The 22,926-nt window shown below is 27.7% G+C and overlaps 2 protein-coding genes across 2 annotated transcripts; both read left to right on the top strand.

Moving 5' to 3' along the window:
* Positions 1-12,445: 12,445 nt before the first annotated feature.
* LOC121222342 (V-type proton ATPase subunit c2) lies at positions 12,446-14,614 on the top strand. Its single transcript, XM_041102925.1, has 3 exons — positions 12,446-12,663; positions 13,001-13,286; positions 14,242-14,614. The coding sequence occupies exons 1-3, from the start codon at positions 12,585-12,587 to the stop codon at positions 14,372-14,374; spliced, it is 498 nt and encodes a 165-aa protein (XP_040958859.1). The 5' UTR covers positions 12,446-12,584; the 3' UTR covers positions 14,375-14,614.
* Positions 14,615-19,487: 4,873 nt separating this feature from the next.
* Positions 19,488-22,212, top strand: LOC107927929 (arginine decarboxylase). Its single transcript, XM_016859052.2, has one exon. It carries the CDS (start codon positions 19,857-19,859, stop codon positions 21,993-21,995), a length of 2,139 nt encoding a protein of 712 aa, XP_016714541.1. The 5' UTR covers positions 19,488-19,856; the 3' UTR covers positions 21,996-22,212.
* The last annotated feature ends 714 nt before the right edge of the window (positions 22,213-22,926 follow it).

The raw sequence follows: 22,926 nt of genomic DNA, 5'->3' as shown, positions 1-22,926 counted from the left end.
AACATTAGAGGCAGCAACTATATGAATCCATCAGACAATTTTGAGATCTCAAGTTTGAACATTTTTTTTTATAATTTTATTACAAATTTTGGTAATTTCTGTTTTTTTAACTGAATATCTATTCATAACTTCTTCTCAATCAATAAATAAAATGATAATACTTTTTAATACACTCAAACTCATGTTTTCTTATATCGACAACAATATCCATAATAATTAATTTAAGACTCAATCAGTCAAGTTTGAACCTTTTTATTTATTGATAAATGGTTGAAAAATAGTGAAAATGAAATTTTCTCATAAAAATATGTAAATTTTTTGTAATAAGAGTCTGACTGTATTTTGTCCTATTCAATCAAAAAATTTATAAATTAGCCCTTATATGTTAAACTAAGAGTGTATTAATATTTTCTATTAAAATTTTCATCTATTTGTATTATTAAATATTGGTGCGACTGAGAGAATAACCAGACATTCCATGTATACCTCATGTTGATGTACAATGACAAATTTTTAATAATAAAAATAGATGAAAATTTTAATAAAATGATCAGTTTGCTCTTTTAACTAACACATAATGACTAATTTACTAATTTTTTAATAAAGGGACAAAATATAATCTGATTCTAAATCACATCATTTTTATTTTTAAAATATTATTTAAATAAAAATATTTATTTTATATTGTAAAAATAAAAAATAATTCTAATTAATTAAATAAACCCAATTTGAAACCTTGTGGTTTGCATCGATTTTTGTTTTTTTTTTCTCTTGTTTGAACCCTGACCAACATTGTATTTTACAAATAAGAGACTAAGTAACGTAAATGTCAAATTGTGATTTTTGCTCTTTACTATACTCAATTTTAGAATTTAGTCCTTTTTATTTTTTTAGAGTGATCCATGTAATATGACATAATTAGATCATAGTCCTCCAACACTTTAATCATCATAATTTGACCAAAATTTTATAAGTATTCAAATACAAATCTTATAATTATTAGATATCATTTTTAATAACAATTACACAAATCAATTGGATTAGGATTTTATCAGTTGTTTTTAAATGAAATCGTATATATTAACCATAAGTTTTAATTTTTGTTTTTTATAGAAAATAACATTAAGCGAGTACATCAAATCCAATCAAACTCATGCAGAGAGAGTATTATCCGACAATAAAACGTCTTGAATTGACGAAGGGGGTCTTCAAATAAAATTAAATTCAAGGACTATTAGACTCATACTTGACCATTCGATTAGTAAGTGCATTTTGACTTCTCAAAATGTGACGAATCCGTATCCTGCAGTCACTGTTGATGAAGCTGTAAATTAAACATAGCTCAACTAAGCTACTATTGATGGTACAACCCACTAATAAACACTCAACAAGCATAGATTTTAATATTAATTTTTATTATATTTTTTTATCATTTTTAGTATTAATCATTTGTGGCAGTAAATCTTTATATATTTCTAAATTAGCATATTTTTTTAATATTTATTTCTTGAGATGACTAAAATGTTAACATAATATTTACACGGTGCATATTGATCTTCTACTATATTTATTATTTTTTCCATTCTTATAATTATTTCTTTTTTTTTTTGTGTGAATTATAATAGAAGGGTAAAGCTCTAATAGCAACACACTAGTGCGGTTCGAACCCATGTCACACCTTGGGCAGTGAACGCTCTGACCATTAAGCCAACACACGAGTCTCTAGTTAATTCCTTACTTTGATTTATAAGATAAAAAACAATTATAATTTCCAAAAAAAATTGATAACGTGCCTAATTTATTGGAATTTAATGAAAAAGAAAAAGATTTTAAATCCCTTAAAATATTTTGTTAAGGTTGAGAAAAATCGAAAATATTTTATAATATATTATAATTTTTAATTAATCAAAATAATTGAAAATTGTTATGTTTTTTTATTTAAAAAAACCAATCACATGATTAATTTATACAAATATTTAAAAAAAACCATTTAATTTTGTAATTTCTTTAAATTTCAATTCAAGTTAATTTCTATTTGACCAAATTGCACACAAAATCACAGCAAAAACAAGCAATGCATGCACGTTTTGCAATGTCAAATTATTAGATGAGATAATGCAATGAACTTGCGTTACAATTAATGGGTGCTTATAAGCTATCTCGCAAAAGAAAATAATATTATCCTTATCATCATTATCCGATATTTATTTTATATTAAATTAGAAAAAAATTAAATATTATTTTTCACCGGTTGAGTCTTAATTCAATTAGCATGGGTATTATTGTCAACGTAGGACATGAGTTCTAGTGTGCTGAAACACATTATCTTCTTACTCACGGGTTGAAGAAGAACTACAGATAATTTTAGGCATTATGTCAAAAAATATATATAATTATTAAAAAAATTAAATTTTTTTTTTAATTTTAAACAAATTGAAATATGAATACATAATTTATCCTAATACAAGACAAGACATGTTTTCGGGACCAACCATAATTCAACTATAATTTTTTTAATCTGAAATATTTTATCATTATATTAATTTATAAATTAATAATTTATAATGATATAATTTTACTATTTTTGAGGTTGTGTTTGCCTTTATTACAAGAAAAGAAAGTAAAAATATCTCTCCAAATCCTATCAACTTCGATATTCAGCAAATTTGAATAGTTTAATCTTTGTCAAATTTAAAATTGAAAATAGTTAATTACGATAATTAATGTTTTTCGCCATAAGTACATAATTTAATTGATATATTTTAATGTTTATATATTCTGTTAATTTAATTTAATTCTATTATATATATATTTGGATAAAGTGTTTAAAAATTTTAAAAATCTATAAGAGTTCAAAAACAATATAAAAAATTAGCTTAAAAAATATTTATGAAAATAGACAGAATATGTAAGATTTAAGGGCTAAATTTTTTATTGTATAAATTAAAATTACGTAAAATTGACAAAAAAAAATAAATGTTGTGATTATTTGTTCTTAGATGTTTTTTTTAAACGATTTTTTAATATATATATATATTCAAACTACATGATATTATATTGATGTAATTTGAAAGTTTCAATCATTTTGACTTGAATTTGTGAGAAATCAAACAATGAATAGATCTAAAATATGAGTCAACTATGAAAGTTTCATTATTATAATGGAGTATGTTGAGTAGGAAGCGGAAATTGGTGCCTCAAAAATTCAAATTTCACTTTATTTAAATACATTTAAAATATTTTGGGAAAAAAAATGGACATTAAAAGGAAAAAAAACAATTTACCCATTTACAACTCAAATTTAATTAAAAAGATTAATTTTTTTAATTTTTTTAAATAAATGGGATAAAATGTAATTTAACTTTTAGTATTTTTACCAATTATAATGCATGGATCTCTGTCCTACTTTGATCATATTTATTATTTTTATGATAATACCTAAAATTATTTACAGTTCATTCTTAGCTTATAGAAAAAGAGGATAATGCGCTTCAATAAACTTAAACTCGCGTCCTCCTGTATTAAGAATAATATTCATAACAGTTGAACTAAAACTGTTACAACCAACTAAATTAAATTAAAAACCAAAAACATTTAATCGGTAATAATTAATGTTAAGGTCCCACCATAGCCAAAGTTTCACTTTTTTTTGGTATTTATTTATCTTAATAATGTTTAAAAAAATTATCGTGTCATTTATCTTAATTCCAAGCTACCAGCAGACAGATAGGTACATGCAGTTGAGACCAAACGAATATATATTTGTTATGATTAAGTGTAATAATAATTCATTGATTTCTTTTTCTGTTAAACAAGAAAAAACTATTCAAATTCAATGTTTTTTTGTGTAATCGATTCAATTAAATTAATCACGATAATTAATTTAATTACGTAATAAATAAAATAAATTATTTCGATCAGTTATTGATTATAAATCGAATTAATTGGTTTAATCAATTTTATATATACTATTTTTAAAAAATTATTTTTATAATATGTATAATTTTTTAGTCAACAAATAATATAAAATTTATAAAAATTTAAAAAAATAGCGTGAAGTATAAGTGAATTATCATGCGGATTATTATGTTTTAAAAATTTAACATTTTAGTCAATATTTCTGTTAAAAAATAATAATTCAACTCTCTTTAAAAGATTGAGAGCTAAATTTAGTTTTAAAAAAAAAAAGACTAAGGACCTAATTGACAAAAAAATATGTAAAGGGCTAAATTTATCATTATGCTGAAAAACAATAACTGATTTAAGATTAAAATATATCATAAGTCTATGTAATTTTCCGAGATTTAGAATTTAGTTCATGTATTTTTATATCTAGGAATTTAGTCACTCTACTTTTCAAATTTAAAAATTCAGGTCTAACTGTTAACAATATTAAGATTATTTTGTTAAATTTAGATTCATTGCGACGCCATTTTTTTAATTACATTACTACCAAGTGACTTTAAAAAATAATAATAATATGTCACACTAACAAGTGTAACCGGGAAAAAAAATTAACAATACTAATAGTTAAACCTAAATATTGAAATTTAGAAAAAAAAAAGATTAAATTCTTAAAAATAAAAATACGAGAATAAATTCTAAATTAGTTCAATTAAAACCTCAATTAATTGGTAAAAGGATAAGATTGAGGGATTAAATTGAATTTACAAATTTTTAATTGAAAGGATCATGTCGCTCTGCTATTTTATCAAAGCCATAATTTTGATACATTGAAGCTAGCTCAGATTTCAAAATAAAATTTAAAAGAGGGACCATTATAGTATAATATCTGAACTCAATGTCCCACCATTATTCATTTATGTCCTTAAGAAAAAAAAATTGTATAGAAATTCCCATGACATTGCAATCCTACAAATTTTGTCCAAAAAAAAAAAAACAACACAAATGTTGCCAAAATTACAATTATGTCATTTACGATAGGTCCCTCAGAATCAATTACTATTAAAATAAATTAAATAAAGTCAAACTTTATTAGAGTTAATATTTAATGTTTAATAAAGTAATTTTTTTCATGAAAAAATCAAAAGAAAATTCGAAACCCCAAAATAAATAACTACTAATGTAATTTTTTATATCATTTTGTCACTCAAAATTTTTTTGGGTTATTCAACTATAAAAAAATTACAAAATAGTCATACAACTATTTAATTTTGTCTTTTTTAGTTATCCAATTATCTTGGATTTTTTTATTTTTACATTAGCTAACTGGTAAAAAAAATAATTAAATAATCATTTTGTAACTTTTTATAATTGAGTGACCTCCACTATAATTTACCCGTTTTTAAATTATAACCTTAATAATTGAAGATATTACACGTTTAAAAACATTCGAGCACCCGTTTTATATTATTTTTTAAATTAAAATACATATTTCTAATCAAAACGTGGAATCCAAGGTTACTAAACTTACTTTAAAGTTGCCCTACTTATCTTTGACTAATTTACATTGGTGGAAAAAAAAATCATAGGCATTGCTTGTCTCGTAAGTTATAAAGAAAATTATCTAGACATTCATTTAGTCCTTTCCGAATTATTAAAAAATAAAAATATTGAATGGAAGAAATTTCTAATCTTCCTATATTTACGTTTATGTTTTCGTTACTTAACTTTAAAATTAACGAAAAGTTTTTTATTAATTGGTATAATAACATATTTAGTCCTCAAAACTTACAAACTCTATCAATTTCATCCTAATTTCAAATAATTTAATAAAATTAACCCTTCACACTTACAAATTTTATCAATTTGATCCACAATTTTCCTAATCAAACTTCTCTCAACTAACAAACCATGTTTCGAGCCAATTCCCGATGCCATCGAGTCTATCTTGAAAATTTATTTCCTTTTCTTTCTTTCTTTTTTTCATTAGTTTTCTTCTAAATGCAATATTTTATATCCCTTTTATTGATAATATTTTGGCTAAAGAAATGGAAAAACTTCATAAAAAAAACACTGTAGATTTAATCTTGTTGTTAACAGTATGATATTTCTTCAATGTACATAAAAATAGTCCTCAAAGTTGGTCATTGAAATTAGAAATTAAATATAGAGTTAAAAATATGACTTTGAAAAATCTAATTGTTAAATCAATAATTATATAAAAAAATCATAGACATTTAAATTTTCATAAGAAAAATGTGAATGAATTAAATAAATTTCCTTCTTGTGCCTTTTTTAATTTTATAATTTGATTAAGAGATTTTTATGTGTTTTATTTTTTTAATTTTTAAATCCACAATAAGCAATACATATTACTAATATTATGATTTAGTGTCAAATCATTTACCAAATTAATTAAAAACTAAAATTATGTTAGTCAAGGTGAAATTTTTTATTTACAAATATTAAATTATTTATATAATTTTATTATATATTATATATTCAGAATTTATATTTTCTACTATTTTTAATGATGTTTAATTAATTTTTAACAGAAAATTCTTAAAAATATAAACAAAAAGGGCTATGTGCGAAATTAGATAATTTCAACCATAAATAAAATAATTAATAGATGTGGAATGCCTTTGTTTTAAAAGCTGAAAACTTTGATTAGGAAATTTAAGATCAAATTGATAGAATTTGTAAACGTAAAGGGTTAAATTTATTGAATTATTTTGAATTAGGATTAAATTGATAGAATAAAGTAAGCATTAAAGACTAGATGTATTATTATACCAGTTAGAAAAAAAGACTTTTCATTATCAATTTAATGACAAGTGACTAAAATAGGAAAGAATTTAAACGTTAGAGCTTAAATTGAAAATTTTTAAAGTTGAGTGACCATTTCTATAGTTTATTCTATTTAAAAATTATTTAAAAAAATTAATTAAAATAACAAAATAAATTTAAATTTAAATCCCATTGTATTTGGATTTAAATTAACCCCAAATCTTTTTTTTTCTTTTTAAAAATAATTTTTTCTCTATTTTTTTAATGAACAATTTGACATTTAAATAAAAGATAAAAATAATTAATTTTCATTATTTTCAATTAATATGATGTTGACGATTTTCAAATATATATTAATTAAATTTATTTAATGAATCATGTGACAAAAAAATTTATTGAGTCCAAAAAAACATAAATGAATCTTTCCCATCTTTCTTCTTCACCTTCCACCTTTCAAAACACTAAATAGTGAACCCACAATTATTAAGGAAAAAAGTCCAAAAAGTTTGGGGGTCCAATAATGTGCCACTTACCACATTGCATTAACTTCATTTTTTTATATTTAAAATAAATATCTATAGCCTTAACTGATATAGTGAATTAAATACCAACTCAATTAGGTACGGTAGCTTATCTAGGGGCCTTGATCCCTTAAAATAATTTTTTTAAGCTCTTTAAAATTTTAAAAATTTTAAATTAATAAAAATAAAATTATATTTTGCCCCCTCAAAAATTTATAAAAATTTGATTTAATCATTTAAAAATTATAAAAATATAAGTTATTGAAATGATAAAATTATATTTTTACCATCGTAAAAATTATAATTTAATTTCGGTCTCCTCTTAAAAAAATGGCTTCGCCCTTGATTAGGTAGGAACTAAAATACCTTTTTTTTATAAAGCAAATTATATTATTTTAAGGGTATTTTTATCTTCTCATATTTTATATAAAAAATTTACACATTTAATCAGATTTGAACTTAAAACATATAACAACACCGACTCAATCAAGTGCTTAATATATAATATAGATGATTTGTCGTATAATAATCATATCAAAATTAGTTATTTATATAATATTAAGGGTTAATTGCATTAGCCATCCATAAACTATGATTCAAATTTTAAATTGGATCTCATGCTTTAAAACACTCTAATTGAATTTTGAAATATTAGTATTATATCAATTGAATCCTTCTGTCAGGTTGGGTGTTAAAACCAAACTCTAATGTTTAAAAAACGTGGATCAATATTTAGGTGCATTGATAACTTGATCTGACATGATAAAAAAAAACTCATAAATTTTAATCTCATTATCTGACTTTTAACACATTAAATTTAAAATTATATGTATGGTTGATACATGCGTACTAAAAATTTGGTCTTCATATTCAGATTCAAGCTAGCATCTAACATTTAAGTTGATAATTAGACCAATAAAATATCAGATTAATACAATATTGATGCTTTAAGAACTAATTGTAATCATTTTAAAATTTAAGGATGAATTCAAAATTTAAACCAAAATTAGGTGCAATTAACCATAATATTAAAACTACTTTCGAACAAAGGCGTTTCGTTATTCACGTGGCACGAAGCATCTTTGTTTGACCCGACTAGTTTATGAATACGTGAACATTGCTTTTCTGGACACGTGGCAGATTTATGTTTCATCAAGAAAAAAGTATGTGGAAACTTTTCAATAAACTAATATTTAATCTCAATTTTTTTTATTAAAATATTAATTAATTATTCGTATTTTGTAAGTCTATTGTTTTAATTTCAAATTTTAATTATTTTTTTAACTTTATTTTTTTACTTATTTTATTGTTATTAATCTCGAAATTTAATTTTTTATTTTATTTTTGAATTCGGATTAAATTAAAAGCTTGATGAGATCATAAAAAATAATTTAAAAATTATAAGGCTAAAATATGTTATAATTTTTTATACTCTTCGTACATTTGGAATTTAGTTCTTATACTTTTTAGATTTTGAATCTCATGTCCAACTATTAATATTGTTAAAATTATTTTGTTAAACTCGCGTTCATTACAATGTTGTTTTTTAGTTATATGACTATCAAGTAATATATATTTTTTAAATGCCGCACCAACAAAATTAACGTAAAAAAATGTGTTAATAATTGGATCGAAGTTTTGAAATTTGAAAAGTGAGGATTAAATTTTTGAAAGTACAAGTACAATGACTATATTACAAATTTGTGACACAAAAGATAAATTTTGAATGGTTGAGTGGCCAAAAATAGAAATTTATTAATAATTGAGTACATATTTTGTAACTTTTCATAATTAAGTAATTAAAAAAATCATAATTCAGTGACTATTAATGTGATTTACCCAACTTTTTATCATTCGACCTTATCCACTTAATTTTAAGTAGTTGTAAATCATCAACAATTAAAGCGAAAATTACGGACCCACCTTAACAGTTAGGCAATCCATTCCTCCATTAATAATTTGATTGCGAACGATGTCGTTTTATGTCTAGTAAATGTTCACTTGCTAAGGCCTTTGAGGATATTTTATTAGGTTAAATTCTACATTAGTCCCTATACTTTGATTAAGATGCATATTTAGTCTATGTATTCTAATTTGGTCGTTTTTAGTTCCTATACTTTTTAAATTTTGAAATTTTTAATTTTGACATAAATAGTAACAATTAATCTGTTTAGATAAATTTTTATTATTTGTTCTTATTATGCGTAAGTTGTAGATTTAATATTTATTTTTCAATTTGATTATTTTCAATTTTTTGAATTTTAAAAATTTCACTCATTACTCGAATGCTAATATTTAAGTCCTTTAACTAAAATGACATAACCTTATTTTTTGTAGGAAAAAAGATAACTTAAAGCGAAAAACTCAAAAAATTACACTAGTGACTCAAAGCAATAACATAATCTGCTTCAGTTAAACTTCTAGCTGATTGCAGGGGTTCCTCAAACAAATGGATTTCTATGGAATTAGTCGCTATACACTTGGCCATATGATCAACTACTGTATTTTGCGACCTCGGAATATGACGAACAAAGATCTTCCAATTTCGACTCGATAAATGATGAATAAGCCGTATTTTAGTCAATGACTATCTGCAGCTCCGCCAACTAAAATCGATTCAACTAAAAAAACATTATCACATTTCACATCCAATTGTCAATATCCATAACATGACTTTTTTAAAAAAAATATTATATGGAAATAGTAATATGATAAATACTACATAAGCGATAATATGTTTGTTATATAATATTTTAGAAAGAACGGAATTTAGTTTAACAAATTTAATGGTTACTGTTTTGGTTAGGACATAGTTTTTAAAATCTAAAAAAGTATAGAGAGATTAAAAATGATCAAGTATATGACCAAATTGACAATTTACAAATAGTACATGAACTAATAGCAAAATCTTCTTGATTTAGGGTTGAGATTATTTTGGAGATTTTAAATAAACCATGGACATGATTGTATTTTATCCTATTAGTCATGTCTATCAAAAGGGTTAATTCATAAGATGACCTTAAATTATGGCTCATATTATAAGTTAATCTTAAAACTTCAAAATGTTTTAATTGAGTCTTTAAATTATAAATATTGTAATAATCAAAATGTTTTATAAACTTAGTCATCAGCTTAAGCCTTAAATGCTAACTCAGATGGGGGCAATGGTAGAGATTTACGTTAGGAGCCAAAATGAATTATAGATTTTGGGAGCTAAAATGTGATTTACAAAATCATTAAGATCTAAATAGTAATTTTGCCATTATTAGAGGATCAGGGTCACTGCCAGTCTCTTATCTTTGTCCCTAAACTCGAATATGATATGGGGCGTATTTAAAATACGTAGATTAAATTAAATATTAAACATGTCATTCCAACTTGTACAAGTATTTAACTACTAATTTATGGCTTTTAATATTTTTTTTAATTAAACTAGACTTTGGTAATTATATCATTTTTTTTAAAATATTAAATAATAAACTCCTCAGCAGTACTAGATCGATAATTAAATTGGTCAGGCCATCAGTTCATCAATTCAATTAATTTAATCGGGTCAATCCATTTATTTGATTCAATTAAATAAATTATCAATCCATAAATAAAAACCCAGTTCAACTATTCGATTCAATTGGTTTTTTAGCCTAATTCAACTAATTTGTGCCACTTTTCAAATTAATTAATCTAATGATTGTCTCCGAATCGATACCCTAACTGCTTTTCAATCTGGTATAAGACACTTTCTGATGTAGAAAACAACAAATCTTTTAGAGATATGGCATTTGAAAAAAGAAAAAGAAGGGGTAGGCTTGCTAGATACTCGATAGCAACTTTTGGGTATATTTGGCATCTAAATTAAGTCAATTTCTCTTTTGTTTTGTTCTTCCAATTTCCAGATTGCTAATGACCAAAAAAAATTATAATTCCATTACCAAGATTTCAAAATTTCCACTTTGTATTTCACGGGCATGCTTTTCTTTCTTCAAACGTGGTCACATTCATTCATTCCGGTAAAATTGTAAATTACAGAAATAATTGTATCATTTTTGGGTTCAAAGTCACTGTCAAACTTCTCTAGTTTCGTCATTGTCTGTAACTTAGAAATTATAAGAAAGTCCTAAAATCTTCGCCATTGACTGTTTTCTTTGCTACTCGATCTGCCACCTTGTTCATGGAGTTTGACATTGGTAGGTTTAGATGGACAGTTGTGTTCACTTGCGGTTAGTGTAAAAATAATGGTAGTAGTAAAATTAAATATTATAATATTATAGCGTGAGATAAAAAATAAATTAAATATACTGCACACATTTAAACTCACACGTATCTCGAAATATTTAATCTTAAGTAGTTAGATTAGACTAAAACAATTTGTCAACTATTGAAATTAATAAGAAAGGAACTTATCCTTACTGTCAAGGTTTCAACCACAATCACATTGAAAAATTTTGATTGTGCGTGGAATTTATTAGACCACTAATTTGATCGACTCTATTGATTTATTCGATTTAATTAAATAAATTGTTGAACCGGTTGATACCGTTCACAAATTAATCAATCAAATCCTTTATTTTGGACTGTTATCCTGGTCAATTTTTAGTCTGACCGAATCGGTCCAATCCAGTTTTTAAATGGGCTACGGACTGGGAAGAATAAATAAGAAACAAACGGGCTCAATGGCTTAGATTGGGCCTTTAAGCCCATTAAATGCAAAAGTTTATTTTAATTTTTTTCTTTGGTAAAATTTTATTATTAATCCATATAATATGCATAAGATATATATTTAGTCCTTTATATTAATTTGATTATTTTTAATCTATTCAAATTTTAAAAATTCAGCCCAAGGTGGTACGAGACAAACATAATATTATCACATGTATAATATCATGCCAGATTATTATTTCTACATATCACTAATAAAAAAGATAATTAATGATTTAACGATTGTCATTACATTAAAACTAAAATTTTAAAGTTCGAAAAATAAATTACTAAAAATAAACAAATTGGAGAACAGAGGCTAAATCTATAACTTTACATATAATACAAGATTGATAACAAATAATTTAACCAAATGAATTTAATTAATATTGTTTTGTAAAGACTAAAATTAAAAATAAATATAAAAAGCAAGATGATTAAATTTTACCAACTCAAAAAGTATACGACTAAAATTAACCAAATTAAAAAAAATAGAGTTCAAATCTCTAACTTACACATAGTGTAGGGACTAGTATAGTAAAACCTGACCATTTTATTCCAATATCGCAATAAAAACCAGATATAAGATGGGAGATCAAACACTGCCTTGAAGGAAAGCAACTCCGAGAGTTTCGACTGTTCTCAGATCTAAACGACAACGTTTCCAGATCCACAATGGCTTCTACATTCAGCGGCGATGAAACGGCTCCGTTCTTCGGCTTTCTCGGCGCCGCCGCCGCTCTTGTCTTCTCTTGTAATCAATCATAACCCTCCCCTATAAATTTATCGTTATTTTTTAAAATTTTACATCTCTTTAATTATGTTCATATTAGATCTTTTTTAATCTCAATTGGTATAAAAATCAAATTTTCCAATGTTCATTGTAAATTACGTGATGATTCTATTATATTTGACACGGATCTATGAATTTTTTATATGAATAATTGGGAAATAAATTATTGTTTTTATTCATCCGAGTGAATTTCACGCTTTAAAGTTGTTAGTTCTGATTGGGAATTAAATGACGGAATTTAGATGTGGATCCAATAATTTAGGGTTGAAAAAAATATGTTTTTAATTTGTGAATTTAGGTATGGGAGCTGCATATGGGACCGCTAAGAGCGGTGTCGGTGTGGCATCTATGGGTGTGATGAGGCCAGAATTGGTGATGAAATCGATTGTACCCGTTGTTATGGCTGGTGTCTTGGGTATTTACGGGTTGATTATTGCTGTCATTATTAGTACCGGGATCAATCCTAAGGCAAAATCGTATTACCTTTTCGATGGTTACGCCCATCTTTCATCTGGTCTTGCTTGTGGCCTTGCCGGTCTTTCTGCTGGAATGGCTATTGGAATTGTTGGTGATGCTGGTGTCAGGTATATATAGTGCCTTTTATATCCATGTTTTTATTTCAGATTGGACATTGTTGTTGTTGATTTATACTTTTCACGGTTGCTTAATGCACTCATGGAGTTTGCAACCATAGCGTTGCCATTTCCCTATCCGGTTTTAGTTCGTTTTAATATCTATTGCTGCCCTCCCATCCATGGTTCTTATTACAATGATCTAGTTGTAGGTTAGATAGTAAAAGTATCATGGAGGCCCCTATAATAGTAGTCGGATTGCATTTTGCCCCTTGGGCAAATTAGTCACTGTACGTTATATTAAAGAGCAAATCAATATTTTATTAAAATTTTCATCCATTTATTTTGTTAAAAACTAGCATGGTTGATGAAATAACCAGCCACTTTCAATCTCATGTTTTAACGGTAGAAATGAATGAAATTGTTAGTAGAAGGGCATTCATAGTTTTACTGTTTTAGACCAAATGGTAGATTACATGTTTTTTTTAGGTAAATAATTGTACGTGACAGTGAAATATAAAGCTATAGTTTGTGAGACTGTCTTAATCATAAGGACATTACTTTGCATCATCTTGTTTATCTATTGCTTTAGTGGAAAAAGTTTTGAGTTTTTCATGAAATGGGTATAATTCTGAAGTTCATCCCTCTGCTTTATGGTAACCGAGAAGTTTGTCCAATTGGATAACATTGTTAAACTTTGCCAGTAAATCGTGACTTGGAAATCAGCAGCTCAATAATTAATATGCAATGAATTAGCAACAACTTAGCAGCTCAAGTTCATGTATTTACGAACACCTAGTCTAACTTCTTAGTTTTCATAAAGTACAAGAGCCAAAATTTGACAAATTAAAGTAAAGGGACTTATTTCATTAAGGTAGAGGGATGAAATTCATAATTAGACCTCATGAATTAAAACATACGTTTGCCATTTTGCATATTTGAATTGAGTAATTCCTTTGTTTTGCAGAGCTAATGCACAACAACCAAAACTTTTTGTTGGAATGATACTTATCCTCATCTTTGCCGAAGCTTTGGCTCTTTACGGCCTTATTGTCGGCATCATCTTGTCTTCCCGGGCTGGCCAATCTAGAGCAGAATAAGATACCGGTGGAATTGGTTAGTATTCTTTTATTTGCTTATATTGGTATATTACCATATGAAAAAAGAGTATTCGATCGTTCTCGGGTTAGTTCCGATTTAAGCAGCAAATCCAGGGTTGGTACTATTAGTATTTAATGAAAAGCAACTACTTTTGAGGGTTCATTTAGTGGTTGCTCTTTTCACTTTGTAGAAGTAGAAATGAGTTTCTATGAATAAATTGACAAGAACCTTTTTATCCCTGTTTGAATGTTATTTTCATCAGTCTATCTTTGCTTCTGAAATTGAAACTTTTCTCTATGGAAGTTCAATTTTGGAGATAATGCCTTAATCTGTTATTATTTTTTTAATGATCCGTGTTTGATACATATTCGGATATGATCTCGAAAGTGAACGTCCAAGCGTATAGAAAAAATTATACAATCAATCTTCTCTATAACAACATTCGTTATGATAGCTAAGTTTATATTGGTATAATGATAATTATAACCCTTGATGTTTACCTCTTTTGTCAATTTGACTTTTATTCTTTCTTAAATTAAATTTAGCCAATCAACCTTTTAAAAAGGGACGAATTACTATTTTTTAATGAAAATAATGATGAAAACGTTAAATTTTTAAATATGGTAGTTTGTATGGCAATTCATGTGGATTTCAACGACTTAGATGAAATTTTTGAATAGTTTAGTGGTTATTTTATAATTTTTTAAAGTTGAGTGATCAAAATGTATATTATTTAATAGTTTAGTGACAAATTGTTTTTTGAATTTTCAAGTCGAATTATCACAGGTTAATATCATTTTGGGTTTATTTATTTATTTATAATTTCTAATTATCCATTTCCTTTCCTAAGCTCCCACCCACTCTCACGGACAGCTCTGCAATAACCCCTTGGTTTAATTGCAAAATTGATCTTTAATAAAAGAAATGGCACTTGACATGTTTTTATTGGATATTCCACATTTTTAGATAAAATAAGATGAAATTAATAATTCAAATATCATTAAAAAAACTACGTACTTAAAAGTAAAAACAAAAACAATAGTGTCTAAGAGCAAAATTTGTAAAGTGAAGTGAAGAAATATTAATGGGTAAGTTATATTTTTAGCCATCTAATTATTAATAAAATTTTTTTGGTCATCCAATTATAAAAAATTACAAAATAGTCATGTTATTCAAGTACATGGAGAGATGAACCATTTATAACATGTACGGTTAGACTAGCATGTAGAGTACTTCTACGGGTGAGAGTGTTACCAAAAAAATGCTCTATAATGTTATAAAGCATGGTTTGAGTTTAACTATGTGCAAATGCCATGGTTCGACTTTTTAAATATTCTACATAGGGATCTCATTTTGAGACTGATTGCTTATTTAAGTACTTGAACTTTCGAAAGAGTTGAAAATAAAACTTTCGAAGCATGACCAACATCCTTATTATTTTAAGAGGTTTAATATTGAATTATAAATTTTTAGAGGGACCAAAGCGAAAATTGACTATTGTATTAACTTATAATTATAGAAAAGTTAAAATATATTTAAAATATTTGTATTTTTCATAAATTTGAAATTTAGTCTCTTAATTTTATTTCAATAGATTGTCTCACTACTTTTCGGATTTTAAAATGCAAGCCCAATTGTTAACATCCAATATTGTAAAAAAAATTCAGTTAAATTTCAAAAAGCCACATCAATAAATTTAACAATAAAATTTCAACGAAGCTAACTATTAAACTTGATATTTGAAATCCCAAAAAGAGAGATTTGAACCATATTTTAACATTTTCTAAATTTCCTTATTTTGAGGTTAAGGCAGGGGCATAGGTAGGGGAGGCTGACAAGGGCTCAACTTTCTAAAATGAAAAATTTTCTATTTAGGTTCTTTATATTTTTTAAAATTTTAAATTAATAAAGATAAAATTACACTTTGGTCCTCCTAAAATGATAAAAATTTAATTTAATCATTTAACAATTATAAAGATATAGGCTATTAAAATGTAAAAATTATATTTTTATTATCGTAAAAATTACAATTTAATTTTGACCCCTAAAAATTTTTCTAACTCCACTCCTAGATTAAGGTTCTTATCTAGCCTCTAACACTATCTATGAAGTTCGATATACCATAAATAAAATTTTGAATTTGAATTTTATAAATCTAATTTGAGGGTTGGATTTTCGAAGGACTAAAATGAAAAAGACAAATTGAGATAAAATGATACGCGTGTCATTTACGTGTTTGATGCGCATCAAGTAAACGAGACATATAAAGGTGTCAACATTATTTTACTCTTTTTAAGTGTCAATTTTGCAGATTCTCTGGGAGATAAGGTTCTTTATTTTTACGGTCACCGCTCACAGTCGCAGATTCATTTCCTTTTCTCAAAACTGGCCCCCATTTTTCTTTTTAAGGTTCTCTATTTCTTTCTTTTAAGGTTAAAATATATAATAGGTACCTATATTCTTCATAGATTTAAAAATTAGTCTCTAATATTTTATTTTCATGAATTTAGCCCCTATTCTTTTCAAATTTAAATTTCAAATGCAATAATTTATTATTTTTTAAAATTTCTTAGTGTGAAATTTTGAAATTAAAAAAAAACTCAATAGAAGTGTAACTTAAAAAATATCGTTGTAATGAAATTTAATTTAACAAAATAATTTTAATTGTATTAAAAGTTAGATATGATTTTTGAAATATTAAAAGTATTAAATTTCTATAAATAAAGTATAGGGATTAAATTATGAATTACAAAAAGCATGGGAACTTATTACGTATTTTCACTTATTTAAAAGTATATCGTTTTCTCAATATAAAAATAAATATACCTTTGAAACAAATTCTAATTTGATTTAACCCTTTAAAAAATATAAAGATAAAGGCTGTTAAAATGATAAAATTATAATTTTAATATCATAAAAATATACAATTTAAGTCCAGCTCCAAAAAAATTTTCTTGACTCCGCTACTGTACATGTTACAAATTGACCCACATAATTTAAAATATTTAAACATTATTAGATATAATTATTAATTAGAAGTTACCATGTATTTTATTTATTTTTTATGAATAATTATAATTAGAATAATTATTATTTCATTTATTGATAGTAGAGATTTTATATATTACAAATTAATATTTGAATAATTATAATTAGAATAATTAGCTAAAATGATAAACAAAATAATATTAAAAACTAAACTTATCATTATGTCTTGTTTTAATTTAATTTTAGTTAGGAAAATTATTTAATACAATTATCGTGCAGTTTTTAACTCTGTAAATAAGATTAAAAAGGGAACATATATCATTAATTGATATACAAAAGAATAAATAAATGTGACATATGGATAAATTAAATTTTCTTTACTATCAATATAAAAGATAATAATTATTCAAAAATATACTAATGAAAATTATTCTTAAAAAATAAATGAGATATATGGTAACTTTTAATTAGTAATTATATTTAGAAATAATGTTTAAAATATTTAAAATATGTGGGTTAATTTGTAACATTTACAATGGCAGAGTAAAAAAAAAAATTAGGGTTAAAATTAAATTGTATATTTTTATAATAATAAAAGTATAATTTTTTTATTTTAATAGTTTATATATTTATAAATTTTATAAATTTTTATCATTTTAAGCTTAAAATATCATTTTACTATTACTAAATTAAAATTTTATAAATTATAAAAAGGTAAAATTAAAAATTTGTCATTCTCAGAGAGTATGGCCCTTAAATCTCTTAGACGGATCATACCCCTGAGTCTCTTAATGGTTCGGCACATTGAGATATTATATACCAAATATAGGTTTATAAATTAAATTAATAGGTTTAAGTATAATTCACTGATAATTATATTTAAAAAACAATTTAATTGATAAATATTAATAATTTAAAAGTAGGAATAAAAATATTTTAAAATTTAACATTAATTTAAAGAGGTTTGGTAAAGAAACATTATTCAAATCACTACGTGGTAGAATCACAGCCGTTAATACAAAATCTTCGTCACGAAAAAAAATGTCCCGAACGATATTTTCACGAGAACATGGATCCAAACCTAATGTCTCGCTCAAAAAGGTGAAAAGGGCATCCGTATTTATCGGGACACGTGTCAGCTCGACGATGATTAACCGTCACCAAGGAATCTCACTATAAAACCTTTTTTGCCTTTCTAAAAGAATAACAAAATTCAATAACTGGAGCTTAGCAATACACAGGAGGTTGGGCCCAAATTTTTTAAAATTTTATTGTATCCTTATTTTTTAAGAAAATTTTAGTTAAGTCCTTAAATATTTAAAAAAAATTATAACTTTCCAAAAAATTAAAAATTTAAATAGATTCCTAATTTTTTCAAATTTTTATTGAGCCTAAACTTAATGTTAAAATTTTCCATTTGCAATTTATATTTTGAAAAATTTTAAATATACCTTTGTGTATTTTTCATATTCTAGAAATTTAATCTTTTTATATTTATTGTAAAAAAATTAATATATTTATTTATACAATTTGAAAATTAAATTCCATTTAGTAACACTAATAATTAATTTTTATTATATTTAGACTTATAATATTTTTAATATTTAAAGTTCTAATTATAAAAAATCCAATTGATAACACCTATTTAAACTTGGCAGAATTTTTCTCAATTGGGATTTAATTTTTAAGTCAAATAAGCACAAGGATTAAATTTGTGAAATTTAAAAGTAAATGGATCAAATTGCAAAATCTAAAAGAATACAGACCTTGATATTATTAATATTTAAAGTTCTAATTAGAAAAAATCCAATTGATAACACCTATTTAAACTTGGCAGAATTTTTCTCAATTGGAATTTAATTTTTAAGTCAAATAAGCACAAGGATTAAATTTGTGAAATTTAAAAGTAAATGGATCAAATTGAAAAATCTAAAAGAATACAGACCTTGGTGCAGAATTAGACCTTTAAAAATTCTCACTTTTCTATTGCTTTTTCTCTTTTGAGGTTGTGGATAAAACTGAAAAATACACGAGAAATTGATGAGAAATTCTTCGGGTACCCATAGCCCGTATCATTAGCCCGAATGAGCCCGTGAAAAGCCCCTATATAAAGGAACATTTGCTTCCATGCAATTCTCGCCCATTTACCTTTCGTCTCACGTCTTCTTTGTAGAACACTAAAACCCTTATTTTTCCATTAATTTTCCTTTCTTTTTTGTGTTTTAAGATCTGCATGGTGAACTCCATTATGGCAGTGTAAATTTTTTAATTTTTTTTTAGTTTTAAGGAATTTTAAAATTTTATTTCTTTAACGGTCGACGCCGGAATTTCGAACTGTAGGGTAAAAAAACGGCGTCGTTCCTGTTGTAATTAGGGTTTTTCCGCTGCTTCCTTTTGAGGGGGTAGCCGGGGCCTCGGCCTCGGCGGGTTTCAAAGCCCCCAACCTTTGAAAAAGATTTATCAAATCTAGCATTTTTTGGTACACCGTCGGGGATGCCGGTCATGGCTTGCTGCGTAGACTCCGCCGTAGCGCCTCCTGGTCACGCGGATGCTGGGGATACATCCATTCGCTCGCCGGTACCTTTTTTATCATCTAACGCGGCCGCAGTCACCGCTGCCGTGGCTAATTCCGAGTCAAGCCATTGGTCCCCCGCTCACTCTTCTGCACTTTATCGTATTGACGAATGGGGTGCCCCTTACTTTTCCGTCAACAGCTCCGGCAATGTCGCCGTTCGCCCTTATGGTGCGGGCAGTTTGGCGCATCAGGAAATCGACTTGCTGAAAATCGTTAAGAAAGTTTCGGATCCAAAATCGGCGGGCGGACTTGGGTTACGGCTTCCCCTCATTGTTCGTTTACCCGATGTGCTGAAAAACCGGGTCGAGTCACTGCACTCGGCTTTTGAATCAGCCATACAAGCTCAATGTTACGAGTCTCATTATCAAGGCGTTTATCCCGTGAAATGTAACCAAGACAGGCTCGTCGTGGAAGACATAGTCAAATTCGGGGCTCCATTCCGGTTCGGGTTGGAAGCCGGGTCAAAACCCGAACTTCTTTTGGCCATGAGTTGCCTTTGCAAAGGAAACCCCGAAGCATTATTGGTCTGCAATGGTTTCAAAGATGCTGAGTACGTTTCCCTTGCTTTGATAGCAAAGAAGCTCGCGTTGAACACTGTGATTGTTCTTGAACAAGAAGAAGAGGTGAATTTGGTCATTGATTTAACCAATAAGCTCTCGGTTCGACCCGTGATTGGGGTCCGGGCCAAGCTGAGAACCAAGCATTCGGGTCATTTCGGGTCTACTTCGGGTGAAAAAGGGAAGTTCGGGTTAACGACGACCCAGATTTTAAGGGTCGTAAAAAAGCTCCAGGATTCTGGGATGCTTGATTGTTTGCAGCTGTTACACTTCCATATTGGATCACAAATCCCTTCAACCGCTTTGCTTCAAGACGGTGTCGTTGAAGCTACACAGATATACTCCGAATTAGTCCGACTCGGTGCCTGCATGAAGGTTATCGACATCGGAGGGGGCCTTGGAGTTGATTACGACGGTTCGAAATCTGGTAACTCCGATCTCTCTGTTTCTTATGGCCTTGAGGAATATGCCTCAGCTGTTGTTAATGCAATTCGCATTATTTGTGACCGTAAATCTATTAAACACCCCATTATTTGTAGTGAAAGTGGGAGAGCCATTGTTTCCCATCATTCTATCTTGATATTTGAGGCTATTTCTGCTACTGTTAACACCCCAGCAATGAATCATATTGACCTCCCTTTGGTCATTGAGGGGTTATCAGAGGATGCTCGTTGTGATTATTGGAATTTGAGTGATGCAGCAATGAGACATGAGAATGAGACTTGTTTGCTATATGCCGATCAATTGAAACAAAGATGTGTGGACCAGTTTATAGAAGGGAGTTTGAGGATTGAACAGCTTGCTGATGTTGATGGGTTATTTGATTTGGTTTCGAAAGTGATTGGTGCAGCTGAGCCTGCTAGGATATACAATGTCAATCTCTCGATTTTCACTTCGATCCCGGATTTTTGGAGTATTGGTCAGGTTTTTCCTATAATCCCAATTCACCGATTGGATGAAAAGCCCGAAGTGAGGGGAGTATTGTCTGATTTAACTTGTGATAGTGATGGGAAGATTGATAAGTTCATCGGTGGTGAAACTAGCTTGCTTTTGCATGAGCTTGAAGGTAACGATGGTGGTGCAAATGGGCAGTATTATTTGGGGATGTTCTTAGGTGGGGCTTACCAGGAGGCCCTTGGTGGTGTCCACAACCTGTTTGGTGGCCCGAATGTTGTTAGTGTTTTGCAAAGTGATGGTCCACAAAGCTTTGCTGTTACGCGGGCGGTGCCTGGTCCATCACGTGCAGATGTCCTCCGGATGTTGCAGCATGAGCCTGAGCTCATGTTTGAGACCCTCAAGCACCGTGCTGAAGAATTTCATGTGGAGGACCATGACAATGATGGCACCAATTATGCTACTTTAATCAGCAGCCTCGCTCGCTCCTTCCACAACATGCCATATCTCAATGCTTTATCTCCTTGTTCATATGAGGAAGTCCACAATGCTGCCGCGGAGTTTGGTGCTAGTGAGGACGAGCAATGGTCTTACTGCTACGCCTGATGCAGCCTTTCAATAAATTCTTTCTTTCTACCTTCTAGCTGTTGATTTCCATCTTTTGTGAGCAAAAGATGTTAGTTAGCATAAAGGGTCATTTTCCATTTTCAAGGGGAGGAGAGATGGGAACCGAATCCCGCACTTTTATGTAAATTCGGGTTCTTATACTCTCTTGTTCATGTTTCTTTTTCAGTAAAACTTTTTCGGTTTTATAGCTTAAAAATTATTCTCCCTTTTGTTTTCATTACCATTGTTCTTAATTTACTCTGGATCGAGTTTATGCTGTGTTGTGCAATACAAACATACATACACAGACGAACACATGCACACATACATACACACACACAAAAATAACGTAAAAGGATAAGATCCAAATGTGGGGTCTTGTCTTATATCTTGTCCTTTTGCTTTGGACCTCAATCAATCAGAGCCTAACTGATTGCCCTGAGCATTGGGGATTTTCAGATATTTTATTTTGCTTTTCCCTGTCTTGTTGTGCAGTGAATGTTGGGCACTAAGGTGCCCTCTGCCCGGGTTTTGAGGTTTGATTCGCTAACTCATTATTCCTTGAGTAATTATTTGGTTAAATATTGTTGACCACAATCATGTGGCTTTCTGGTTAGCCTCAGGTCGGCTTGGTTATATCGATTGAACCTGTACCTACACCTAAAATTATGGGATAAAAGACAACGGAATTTTGGTGCTCGTGAAGTTGTTACGATATATTGTATATTGCTGTTTCATGAATTAATCTTCTAGGAGAAACAGTGAGAGGTCCCATCATATTTTTCCCTTCGGTTAGATGGCTAGCCTTTGAACTTTTAAAGCTATTGATGAATAGTGGATTGAGGTTTTTTTTTTATGGATTTATTGTTAATTTTAATAACTTAACTTGAGGTTTGCACAATCTGATCTTCTTGTAGGTAACTTGAACAAT

This window comes from Gossypium hirsutum, chromosome A03 (genome assembly GCF_007990345.1).
Source record: "Gossypium hirsutum isolate 1008001.06 chromosome A03, Gossypium_hirsutum_v2.1, whole genome shotgun sequence".
Taxonomy (NCBI): Eukaryota; Viridiplantae; Streptophyta; class Magnoliopsida; order Malvales; family Malvaceae; genus Gossypium; species Gossypium hirsutum.
The sequence above is the reverse complement of the archived record's forward strand: the minus strand, read 5'-3'. Positions and strand labels throughout refer to the sequence as shown.

Coding starts and splice junctions, on each gene's coding strand:
- LOC121222342 (XM_041102925.1), top strand. CDS start 12,585: ATGGCTTCTACATTCAGCGGCGATGAAACGGCTCCGTTCTTCGGCTTT. Junction 12,664..13,000: donor CGCCGCTCTTGTCTTCTCTT/GTAATCAATCAT, acceptor TTGTGAATTTAG/GTATGGGAGCTGCATATGGG. Junction 13,287..14,241: donor GTTGGTGATGCTGGTGTCAG/GTATATATAGTG, acceptor TTTGTTTTGCAG/AGCTAATGCACAACAACCAA.
- LOC107927929 (XM_016859052.2), top strand. CDS start 19,857: ATGCCGGTCATGGCTTGCTGCGTAGACTCCGCCGTAGCGCCTCCTGGT.